The following is a 12,959-nucleotide window of genomic DNA, read 5'->3' on the forward strand; positions in this document are numbered from 1 at the left end:
TCCTGCATACTTGTCATTTAATTCCCATATTGTCCTGATCGGTCCACTTGTGATTTTTGGTGGTGTTTTTGGGGTAACGGTTATCAATAAATTATAAAGACTCTACTTTCTGACCATATTTGTAAACTACTCCCTAATACCTTTTATTTGAGTCCCATATTGTCATGGTCGGCAAATAAACCTATTTAAAGGGGTTTTGGGGCTAGTGCGGCCCCCTAGGTACTTGGACCCAACTTTAATTATGAAATTCGTACTCTACTCTTGAATACCTTTCATTTTAATCCCATATTGTCACGATGGGTCCACTTTTATTTTTGGGTAGTACTTTTGGGGTGAGGGGGAGGGTCCGCCCCCCACCCGATATCAAAAAATTTATGTTTACTTCCAGACCAACCTACACAATCTGTGAAAATTTCAAGGTAATCGGTTCAGCCGTTTTTGAGTCTATACGGAACAAACAAACCGACAAACAAACAAACACAAATTGAATTTTATATATTGGTTGCCCAAACAGTAATTGCGGATTTTTTAAAAGAAAGTAAATGCATTTTTAATAAAACTTTTTTTACACTTTTTTTCTAAAGCAAGCTAAAAGTAACAGCTGATAACTGACAGAAGAAAGAATGCAATTACAGAGTCACAAGCTGTGAAAAAATTTGTCAACGCCGACTATATGAAAAATCCGCAATTATTTTTTGAGCAACCCAATATATAAGATGTGCCGATTAAGGGTCTGAAGCTCATAAAGGCTTTATTTATTTCCCGATTTTGTTGAAATTTGAAATACAAAATTCAACAGTGACTTATATTTATTAGCCCACTCAATATCCGTGTCGAATTTGAGTGCATAAGTTAATAAAATTTTCACCGGATTGTGCCAAAAGGGGGCTTCCATATATACCCGAGGTGGTGGGTATCCAAAGTTCTGCCCGGCCGAACTTAAAGCCTTTTTACTTTTTTTTTTTAACTTAAGCTTTCAATTACTAAAAAATTTTTACTGAAGAAACGAACTGCATAGACATACGTTATCTCTGTTGCAAAAATTCCCATTTTTGTGAATACTCGCCTTAGGATTCATCATAATCCTTGCTTTTTAGATACGTAGTTTTTCAGTCATAATACCGATACCATTTTTGAAGGACATTTTAAGCGCCTCCACAACTCACATACATAAACATTGCAATTATCTCATTGGTATCAGCATTATATTAAAATTTTTAAAAACTTTTTTTTTTCACATTGTTGCAACTGACTTACCTATGGCTCTTCTCTGTGATGCCGAACTGCTTTGATTACTACGTACTGTGATTTTACTGCCATTAACACCGGCTCGAAATCGTGCTGGCACCACCTTTGCCGCTGAATCGCGGGCCTCAAAGGTCATTACACAAGAGGCGACTACGATGAAGCCGCCAAAACCCATAACGATCGGCCCCACATAAGAGAAATTATTAAGATGGAAACCTTTGAGGTCGTTTTTTACACGCACCGTAGCATTGCCTCGCAATTCGGAACCTATGGATAAGTGATCCGCATAGTAGCCTAGAAAAAAAAATACAAATTTTAATCAATAATAAATGTTAGATGGACATCCAATGCTTGCTCTAAATGACAATATAAATTTTAACACATCACCTCTAATTGCTTATCTTAATTAACCAAAACACAACTTTATTGGAAAAAATGCAAATAAATTGTCAAAAAGTGTCTTATCATATGCCAACCAACTAGTATGGTTCCCTTAATGGCATTGACAACTAGGTGGCAACGTTATTTTTTCTCCTTCCCACTCCATTTACCACCTGTTGCTCAGCCAGCCCTCTTCACAGTTTCTTTTTAACACTTCAATCGGTCGCAGTGGCTTTCATATGCCAACCAACTAGTATGGTTCCCTTAATGGCATTGACAACAAGGTGGCAACGTTATTTTTTCTCCTTCCCACTCCATTTACCACCTGTTGCTCAGCCAGCCCTCTTCACAGTTTCTTTTTAACACTTCAATCGGTCACATGCATAATTAACTCCTCGCGAAATGTGTAGTTAAAAAGTAATAAAGATCAGTGAAACCCATTCAAAAAAAGTTAAAGATCAAAAGAAAAGTGAAGTTCGGTTAATTTATTGTTTGATTAATGCGAAAACTTATTCAAAATGTATTAAAATTTGCAAAGTAACAATCGAAAAGCAATGAAATCGAGAAAAAAACAAATAAAGTGTTTCTCTGCGGTTTTCGTGTTAGTGCATCGCCGTGTGTGTATCCATAGCCATTGTTGTTGTTGTATTTTTTGTGCATAGAGGGTGCTAGAGAGAGTGAGTGAGTTGAAAATGTCATGTTCGCAGATTGATTAAGTGTTTTGCTTTGTTGTTTGTCCAAGATGAAGAAGAAATTATAAAGCTCCTCACCAAAGAAAAAGAAAAATAGAGATTACAAGTACTAGCACAAAAGTGTTTTAATGAACTATTAAAAAAGGTAATGAAATCAACTTTTGGATATTATGAACAAAATCCTTTCTATCTTAGGATCACCAATCAACAAATTTGCAGCCCTACATTTTGCAGGTAAGTTTATGCAAACAAAGCCATATTTTTATGTATTTTATGAATAGTTTTTTATAGATTTGCATGAAATTTGTTATGGGTTGTTTGTTTATCCATCTAAACATATATGTATTATTAAATGGCCATGGGGTTTACAAAGGCAATTTTGTGGTACATATTACGGTCATTCGACGGAATGGATTTTAATGAAATTGCCATCAATCGAAAGATTTTTTTCCAGAGAAGTGACAAGAAGAAGCTTGAACATAGCAAATTGTTGTTGTTTTTTTTTCTAGAGCATTCGTTATGGGTGTGAATGCAAAGCCAAAAAAACAATATAAGAAGACGAAGCATAAACGCAGCAAATTGTTGTTGGTTTTTTCTAAAGCATTCATTATAGGTGTGAATGAAAAGCCATATGTGGGAGTATTAGTGGTGCGAGTAGGAGAAACAACTGCAGATGCAGGGTTGCCAGTATTTTTTCGTCCCTTGCCACCAAATTTCTTTCAAATCCTATGTTCCCAAAAAACCCCCAGTTATCCACAACAATATCCACATATCCTCAAACAATTTTAAAGGGCTTTATGAAAAAAAAAAATATATATATATATAATTCATTTCTTAGACAGAAATAGTTTTTGCTGAAGGCCATACGGCTTAAGGATCTGTGCCACTTTAAGGCACAGATATGCAATTTTTGAAGTTATAGAAAATGGACAGCGATATAGGGTACGTTTTTTTTAGCATTATACATTCAATGCAAGTGAGGTGTATGGGAAAGATAACCATTGCCAAGTTGGACTGGATTATCGTTATCATGGAATAGAAGAATCCTTCGATGCCAAGACGTACACATTGACGGTTTGCATTTACATTGAGGGGGCGTTTAATAATGTGCGGACCGACACCTTCATCCAATTCTTAGACCATTAGCGGTTGGACCGGGTCCTTAGAGAATAGATAAACCATATGCTAAGGAACAGGTGGATACATTGCGGGTCCCATGACATAAATATAAGGGAGAAAGTGGCACAGAGCACGCCACAGGGGGGCATTTTATCACCACTCCTTTGGGTGACCACCATAAATGACCTATTACGGATGCTATCTGAGGAGGGATTTGAAACCATCTGCTATGCAGACGATGTTATAATACTTCTTAGGGGTAAGGATCCGAACCAGCTTTGCACAAGGGCCGAAAGGGTCTCGGGCCCCGGGGTCTCAATGTTAACCCAGAGAAGACAGAAATATGCCTGTTCACAAGGAAGACGAAGGTGGAGCAATTTAACGCATCACGATCCTCAATAGAACGATTTCGATGTCTAACAAGGTGAAATACTTGGGTGCGATCTTGGACAGGAAACTGAATTGGAAGTGTCACATTCAGGAGCGTACTGAGAAGGATCACAGATGTTGGGCACTATGTAGACGGGGCCTGAATGCGAGGATAGTCCACTGGCTCAACAGAAGCCCTAAAAGACCAATACTTACTTACGCCTCAGTGGTTGGCTGGACTGCTATGGAGAAAATGTGCAACACAAGGACCATACAACAAGTTTAGAGACAATGTTTTCTTGGCATAGGCGGTGCGATGAGGACAACGCCCACTAGGGCACTGGAGACTATTCTGGATATCCGACCCATTGACATACAGATTAAGTGTGAGACAGCCACTGCGGCTATGAGACTTAAGGCGATGGGAGAATGGGGGCAGCTCATACCATGGCGGTATAATCGAGACGCCGATTGGAAACCTGGAAGGAAGGGAAGAGGTTTCCGATCGGATATCTGAGATGATACTTGCGGTCGAGTGCGAGGCACTGCTGCCAGCGGTACAGTCTTGGACTAACGGAATACTTTTTAGTATTGCCGTCTGGAACATCATGTTACCCGGATGGATCAAAGCTAGGGTAAAGAGCGGCCCTGGGAGTCTACATTGAGAACCCAGGGACTGAGATCGGTTTTAGACTGTCTGGCCATAATACAGTTCTGCAAGCAGAGATCCGGGCGATCACGGAATGCGTGAGATGGTGTGGTACTAACGAGAGGACGTCGAGTGTGAACATCGTTACCGACAGTAAAATGGCCATAAAGGCAATAACAAACAGGACGTTAAGGTCACGAACAGTCTTGCAGTTTAAGAAGGATACACTTTCTCAAAGGATGGCACAATCCGCATTGTTTGGATGATGGATGGATGGATAAATAAGAGAAAATGAAAGGGCAGACGATTTGGCGGTGAAGGCCAGAGGACTGCCGTCAATAAACTAGGTAAACCCGAAGCATTTCGGGTCGACGCAGACCGAGTTAAGGAAGTGGGCGACGAATGCGCATGCAACATTGTGGAACAGCGAAACGGTCGGTAGGGCGGCGAAAATCCTATGGGGGATCCAGATCGTGAGAAGACGAGGCTATTACTAAAAGGAAGCAAGAAGGAGGTCAGTATAGCTATTGGTTTCATAACGGGACACATAGGACTACGAGCTCACTTGTGTAAAATCGTTGCGGCATGTGATAGCATGTGCAGGGCATGCGGGGAAGATGATGAGACGTTGGAGCATTTTCTTTGTCATTGCCTGGCTTTCTTGTCCAACATATACCGGTACTTAGGTATGGACACGATACCAGACATGAACCAACTTAGGGGAGTGGTATGGAAAACAATTAAGAATTTTGTAAGTAGCAAGGAATTCGTAACTTAAATTTCTTTTTCGAGGTAACTTTTTAGTTTTTAGAGCGCACAAAAAGCCGATTACTGGCTTCGGAGTATGTCTACAGTGGCATGGGGCGAATTAATATCTGCACTCTCTTTTCAACCTAACCTATCCTATCTACTGAGCAAATTTGTAAGGGCCATGGTTTTTAAGTGGGCATGATGGCCATATTTCACTCCAGAAGCAGTTTTTGTACATACCACCATAGGATGGGCGTATACTTATCTAGTCCTTCCGTTTGTAACACCTCGAAATATCGATTTAAGACCCCATAAAGTATATATATTCTTAATCGTCTCGACATTCTGACTCTATCTAGCCATGTCCGCCCGTCCGTCGAAATCACGATAGCGGTTGAACGCGTAAAGCTAGCCACATGAAATTTTGCACTTATACTTACTATTGATGTAGGTCATTGGGCCATATCGGTTCAGATTTGGATATAGCTCCCATATAAACCGATTTCCCGATTTGTCTTCTTGAGTCCCTGGAAGCCCCAACAACTGTACTAAGTAAAGTCCAAATCGGTCTTTAACCTGGTATTGCTGCCATATAAACAGATCTGCCGATTTGACCTCTTGAGTCCTTACAAGCTGCAATTTTTATCTGATTTGGCTGAAATTTTGCATGCGGTGTTCTGTTACAACTGTGTCAAGTACGGTCCAAATCAGCCTATAGCTCCCATATAAACCGGTCTCTTGATTATCCTTGTTCGGTTCCTAGAAGCTTTAATTTTTACTGGTTCGACAGGGGTTTGGTAGGTAGAGCAATACTATGCCCTTCAACCAAATTTGGGTACCTACCACCATAGCGCAGAGGTTAGCATGTCCGCCGATGACGCTGAACGCCTGGGTTCGAATACTGGCGAGACCATCAGAAAAAATTTCAGCGGTGGTTTACCCCTCCGTTTGGACTCGGCTATAAAAAGGAGGCCCCTTATTATTGAGCTTAAAACTTAAATTGGACTGCACTCATTGATATGTGAGAAGTTTGCCCCTGTTCCTTAGTGGAATGTTCATGGGCAAAATTTGCAATTTTTACCCTGGTGGTAGGTTCCCAAGATTCGGCCCGGCCCAAATTGGCGAGTTTTTACTTGTTTTTCTATAAATGTCCGACCTCGTTGGAAAATCTTTTTCGATATGACTGGATAGAGCGTTTCGAGGCCTTTTCGCTGACCAGGTTTCGAAGTGTAATATTTTTCGACCATCCAGGAGCGATTTTTTTTATAAATGGCCATATTTGACCTAATTAAGAGATCAATTCGGACTTATACCTTATATGATGGGTAGAGCAACCCAAGACCTACCTATTGACCATATTTGGGACGGCCATCTTTGTCCATATGGCCACGAGTGATCATCTTTAGAAAGTTGTTTTTGCCTATAGAAAATTAGTTCATAATGTCACATGAAGGGGGCCTTTGGTGGTGCTTGTCGCAACTAGTTAAACTCGAGTTTATTTTCACATACATATAAAGACCCATATTCAGATTTGACTTCTTAAGCCCCTATGAGGTTCAAATCATGTTCGACTTTGCAGAAATTTTGTACAATGAACGGGTTTATTTATGTATTCGTTTTAAAAACCGAACGAGCGATTTCTCTGCTGAGCCCTTGTTTATATGTATACTAGCTGGACCGGGCCCGCTCCGCTACGCCTTCTTTTACTTTATATGGAACAAAATTTTCCTTGGAATATTTATTTTCGACAATTAAAGAGCTTTTAGTGAAATATCATGCTAAGAAAATAGTATATCGCTTGACAAACAGATTATCAATATAAGTGGCTTTATCTGAATCCCACATGATCTTTATTTTTACCCTGTGGGGGGTGTTTTGGTGAAGGGGTGATGCCCTAAATACATGGTCCTACATTTGGATATTAAATTCGTATTCAACTCCCAATACCTTTATTTGAGCCCCTTATTGTGATGGTCAGTAAAAAAATAGCTAATTGTGGGGTATTTTGGGAAAGCGGTAGACCCCCAAAATTTGGTCCTGAAAGTGGGTATTAATTCTTGCTTTACCCCCAATTCCTTTCATTTAAGCCCCACATTGACATGGTCGGTATATATACCCGATTTAGGGGTGTTTTGGAGAGTGGGGCGGTCCCCTATTCGCTAAGCCCTGAAAATATATTAGTAACGTATTTGAACCCCATATTGCTATTGGCCTCAACATTGGATATCAAATTCGTTTTCAAATCTCAAATACCATACCCCTTATTGAAAAAGCCAGCAAATATGTCCGGTTTGGGGTATGGGCCCTAAAAACTATGAACATCGAAATTGTCTTGGTGAGCAAAAACGTCCTACTTGGGGGTCCCGAATGTTGATGTCAGATTCATGACCTACTCCCAAATACCCTTCATTTGAGCTCCATTTTTTCCATAGTCGGCCAACATGACCGGTTTGAGGAGTGTTTTGGGGGACGGGGCGGCCACTCACTTGACTTTGAAAATATATATGAGATTTGTGTTCTACTCTAAAATACCTCTTATTTGGACCTTATATTGCGATGGTCAGAAAATACTTCCTATTTGGGTGGTGTTATAGGCGTCGGGTGGACCCATGGACTCTTTTCCCGAACATTGATATCAGATTCGTGCTTTGTTTCCAAAGACCTTTCATTTGAGCCCCATATTTCTATGGTCGTAAATTTGTCTTCTTTTGGGGATGTTCTCCGGGATGGGCGGTCCCTCAAACACTTGGTCTCACATCTCGATATCAGATTCGTATTCTACACTCAAATACCTTTCATTTAAGCCCCATGTTGCCATGGTCAGTAAATAAGTCCTGTTTGGGGAAGGGGTGGACCCCCAGAAACTCTGTCCCAAATTTGGATATCAGATTCATATTTTACTCGCAAATACCTTTCATTTGAGTCTTATATTGCCATGGTCGGTAAATGTGTCCGATTAAGGAGTGTTTTGGGGTTGTGATGGTCCCACAAACACTTGGTCCGACAATTGGATATCAGATACGTTTTCTAATCTTAAGTACCTTTCATTTGAGTCCCATATTGTCGTGATTGGGGTATATATATATTTGGTAGCTTTTAGGGTGGGACGCCCCCCCCCCCCCCCCCCCACTATAAGAGAGCATACAAAATTTCGCTTAAATCGAACCACCCATCTCAGAGATCTGGCGTTTCTGAAAATGACGGTAAGGGGGAGGGTCCGCTCCCCTCTTTGTGGGGTATTTTGGGAGGGGGAGGGTCCGCTCCCCCTACAGATATCAAAAATGTAGTACCGTATTTTCATCACCCGATCATTATGCACCATTAGTGAACATTTCAAGAAAACCGGTTCAGCCGTTTCGGAGTCTATAAGGAACACACAAACAAACAAACACAAATGAATTTTTATATATAAGAAAGAATTCTTAATTTTAGGACGACTTTCTTTACTCATGCAATGTCAGTTCTACATTCTGATATAACTTAGCTATGAAACGGACTTTCATTTTGAATTCTTGAATATATCCTATTGATTTTCCGCCATTGAAATTCGCACATTTCCACGAATTTTATGCCTCTGGTGCTCACCAAGGTCGTTTAATGGCAGTCCATAAAAACTGGCATGTCATATCGAACCATTAACGAACATGAGCATGGTGGGCCTAGTCGAATTTATTGCACTTTTTCTTTTTTGATAGTGGGCTTGTCATCATATGCCGGTTTGCTCAAGCTCTATCCTTTAGCCTGGCGGTTTCTCATTTATTATTCGCCATTTTTCTAGTTTAAATTTTAAGTTTGGCCAAGAAGCAAATTCAACTCCCTTAATGACATTTAAGTTGGTTTTTTTTTAATGCAAATTTACAAAATTACTCTTTCTTTACGACACTCCATTATGCCCTGGAAATACATACTTGCCATTCAAATTACTTACCTAATGTTGCCATTCCCGCACCTAGCAGCAGCAGTGTCACACCCAAAATCAGGGCACGACAAGCATGCCACAGGCACTTCGATGACATCTTGCCACGAACCACCTGCACATTCCATGTGGCACCCGATGCTGGATGTGCACGACGTAAATTGCCCAAGGAATGCTTGCGTCGTTTGCTGGCCGCACTACTGCCGGCATTACGCCGGGAAGGCATTACATCGGCTTTTGCCTGCTTCCTCTAGTACTCTGGGCCCCGCTTCCACTCTCCTTTTGCCAGTGGCCAAAGTACGGTACGAATGGAGATTTAACTGCCGGTGGTTGAATCTGTGGCGAAAGATAAATAAATTAGCATAATTTTTCAATTTTCCTTTCCCGCCGCAATGGAGCAATGAATAACTAAAGTTTGCAGATGTTGATAATGAATTCGTATGGCTCTCAATCTTGTCTCAGTGTGGCAAACAATTGAACTGAATTGAATGAGAATTTAAATTTTTCTTTGAACAATCCAACCGTCTTTTTTTTTTTTTGGTATTTCGAAGTGTGAAATGCAAAAGAAAACTTCTTTTAATGGCTAAAGCAACTTTAGTTGATCAAAAGCGTAACGATTTTTTTTTCAAATTACCCTCAGATTGATTGCAAAGTGGTCTATTTGCAAATTCAATAATCAATGCTGCGAGAAAGAGAGCTGATGAGAAAGAAGATGCGTATATATACCGATTGTCTTGAAATATTTCTTTAACAGGTTGGGCTATAGCTAATTGGAGAGGCTCTGCAGAAGTTGTGGCAATTTGCTGATGAAGACTTGAAGAAAAGTTTAGAAAACTATATGCACACTGTATCGAAAAACCGAATGCTTCCCCTTTAGATACTCTTTTTATACCCGTCACCATAGGGTCGTGGGTATATTCATTTAGTCATTCGGTTTACAACATATCGAAATATCAATTTCTGGTCCTACAAAGGTCAAAAAATTCTAACATGATTTAACGATGTCCGTGTATCTGTCCGTCCGTCTGTTGTAATCACTCCATAGCCTTTAAAAATTGAGATATTGAGCTGAAATTTGGCACAGCTACGTTTTTTTGATGCACGCTGGTTAAGTTCTTGAACGGGCCAAATCGGACCATGTTTGGATATAGCTGCTATGTGGACCGATCTGCCGATAAAGGGTCTGAAGCATAAAAGCTTTATTTTTTTTATCCGATTTCGTTGATATTTGAAACAGTGAGTATTTTTAGGTTTCCCGACATCTGGCTCATATATGGTTCAGATATGACTATATTTAAATATAGCTGTCATATAGACCGATCTCCCGATTAAGGGTCTGAAGCCCATAAAATCTTTATTTTTCAACCGATTTCGCTGAAATTTGTCTTAAGCCTCCCGTCATCCGACTCAAATATGGTTCAGGTCGGACTCTATTTAGATATAGCTGTCATATAGACCGATCTTCCAATTTAGGGTCCTAATCCCATGGTGGGCATCAAAAGTTCATCCAGGTCGAACATAATGCCTTTTTACTTAATCTCTCTAGAAGGCTACCTGACTGTTTTGCAATTTGGTTAAAAATGCTTATAAAGGTAAGCATTGGGTTAAATAACCATTAAAGGGGTTGGTTTGACGTTTCCAGAAAGTATACCTTCTATAGCCCATCTGTTATTATGTTAAGAGTTTTACAACGAATAAAAAATTTATTTTTTTCTATTTATACAATATGACAAATTTACAAAAGCAAACAAACTATGTTCTGTTTTAATTACTCAATACAAAGTAGTATATTAGGTTGTTCATTCTCTTTCTTCAACACCCCCACTAGATTGAACTCCTAATCCCATCAGCTCACAGCAATGTAAGTGTCTTATTCTTGATAAAGGTTTCGTAAGGACATCGGCGACCATATCATTAGTGTTTATGTATTCGATAGCTATTTTTTTATCTTCGACTAATTCCCTCACGAAATGGTGTCTTATATCAATATGTTTTGATCGTGCATGGTATGTGCGTGTGGTTGTCACATTTAATTTTGATAAAAGAAGAATTTCCCAATTCTTTGAACAAGGATCCCAACCATAATGCTTCTTGTGCAGATGCTGATACTGCCATATATTCTGCTTCAGTTGTTGATAATGCGGTGGTTGACTGTTTCTTTGAATTCCAGGAAATACTCCCATTTTGAAACATGAAAACGTATCCTGAAGTAGACTTCCTTTCATCAGGGTCACCTGCCCAATCTGCATCAGAAAATCCTTGTAGATACTCATTATTGTCTTTTGAAAATTGAAGCTTATAATCCACTGTGCCTTTAAGGTATCTCATTACACGTTTAACTGCTTCCCAGTGTGGTTTTCCATGATTATTGTTATATCTTGACAAAACCCGCACTGCGTATGATATATCTGGACGACAGACTTGTGCAGCATATGTCAAACTTCTTACAGCTTCTTGATACGGCACGTTACAAGTTTCACTCTCCTTTGATGAACACATATCCTTCGTTAGTTTTTGATTTACATCCAATGGCGTAGAAACAGAATTGCAATTTTGCATATTAAACTTTTTCAATACATTTTTGATATACAGTTCTTGATGTATCCACAATTTTCCGTTTTCTCTATCTCTTGTGATTCTCATTCCCAGAATATAGTGCGCTTCACCAATATCTTTCATTTTGAAACTTTCTGATAGTCTTTTCTTAATATTCATTTTAGAATCGTTGTTGTTGGTAAAAATCAAAATATCGTCAACATATATTGCAACGTATGTTATTTCAAATTCATTTAATTTGTAGTAGACGCAAGGTTCGGTTTTGGACTGAGTAAGACCAATTTTCTTTAAAGTTTCGTCTAACTTCTTATTCCAAATTCGACTAGCTTGTTTAAGACCATATACGATTTCCGTAGCTTACAAACTTTCCCATCGTTTTCTTTAAGGCCTTCCGGTATTTTCATATAAATTTCTTCGCTCAAGTCGCTTTGAAGGAACGCCGTTATTACATCCATTTGGTCTATGTCAAGATTATGTTGCACTGCCAAACTTAAAAGGAGACGTATTGAGGAATATCTCACCACTGGAGAGAAGGTTTCCTCATAATCTATCCCATACTTTTGAGAATACCCCTTCACGACAAGTCAAGCTTTATATCTCTCAATTTCACCATTCGAATTGCGTTTTATTTTGAAACACCATTTACTATCAATTGCTTTTTTTCCTTTTGGCAAGTCAGTTATTTCCCAAGTTCTATTCTGTAACAAGGCTTGTATTTCGTCATCCATTGCCTTTTTCCATTCTTGTTTATTAATTCCTTCTAGTGCTTGTTGTACGGTCTTGGGTTCCTCATCTTCATCTGATGTATGACATCCATATCCATATCTACTTACCGGCTTTGAAGTTCTTGTAGATTTTCGTAAATTTTTCGACGGTGCGATTTCAACTTCTGATGATATCGGATTTACATTCTCAGATTCATTTGCAGGCCCATGAGGTAATGAACCATTCGCTTCGTCCGAATAGTATTCAGATTCTGAATTATCTTGCTCATTTTGATCTTCTTCAGCTGTTTTATCATTTGAGTCTTGCAAGGTATCGTTTAAATCATCATCATCAGATATTTCCCCCATTGAATCACATCGGCGAAAACTATAAAATGGATAGTCATTTTTAGGCACATCTTCACAGAATTGATTCTCCAAAAATTTAACGTCTCTGCTCAATACGATGTTATTTTTCTCAGGAAACGGTAAGTTTTCTTATGATCACCGTAACCAACAAATATTGCTTCTTTCCCCTTTAAATCCAGCTTCTTCCTTTTTTGTTTAGGGATGTG

The 12,959-nt window shown here is 39.3% G+C and overlaps 1 protein-coding gene across 3 annotated transcripts in view; it reads right to left on the reverse strand.

Moving 5' to 3' along the window:
• LOC106094612 (TSC22 domain family protein 1) overlaps positions 1-12,959 on the reverse strand; it is a 65,104-nt gene that overhangs the window by 12,388 nt on the left and 39,757 nt on the right. For all 3 annotated transcript variants that reach the window (XM_059361093.1, XM_059361092.1, XM_059361091.1), the window contains exons 2-3: positions 9,137-9,460; positions 1,258-1,542 (exon numbers count right to left, since the gene is read on the reverse strand). In XM_059361093.1, coding sequence (XP_059217076.1) covers positions 1,258-1,542; positions 9,137-9,350 — 499 coding nt within the window. In that variant the 5' untranslated portion in view covers positions 9,351-9,460. The remainder of the gene's footprint in view (positions 1-1,257; positions 1,543-9,136; positions 9,461-12,959) is intronic.

Source organism: Stomoxys calcitrans, chromosome 1 (assembly GCF_963082655.1).
Source record: "Stomoxys calcitrans chromosome 1, idStoCalc2.1, whole genome shotgun sequence".
Lineage (NCBI taxonomy): Eukaryota > Metazoa > Arthropoda > Insecta > Diptera > Muscidae > Stomoxys > Stomoxys calcitrans.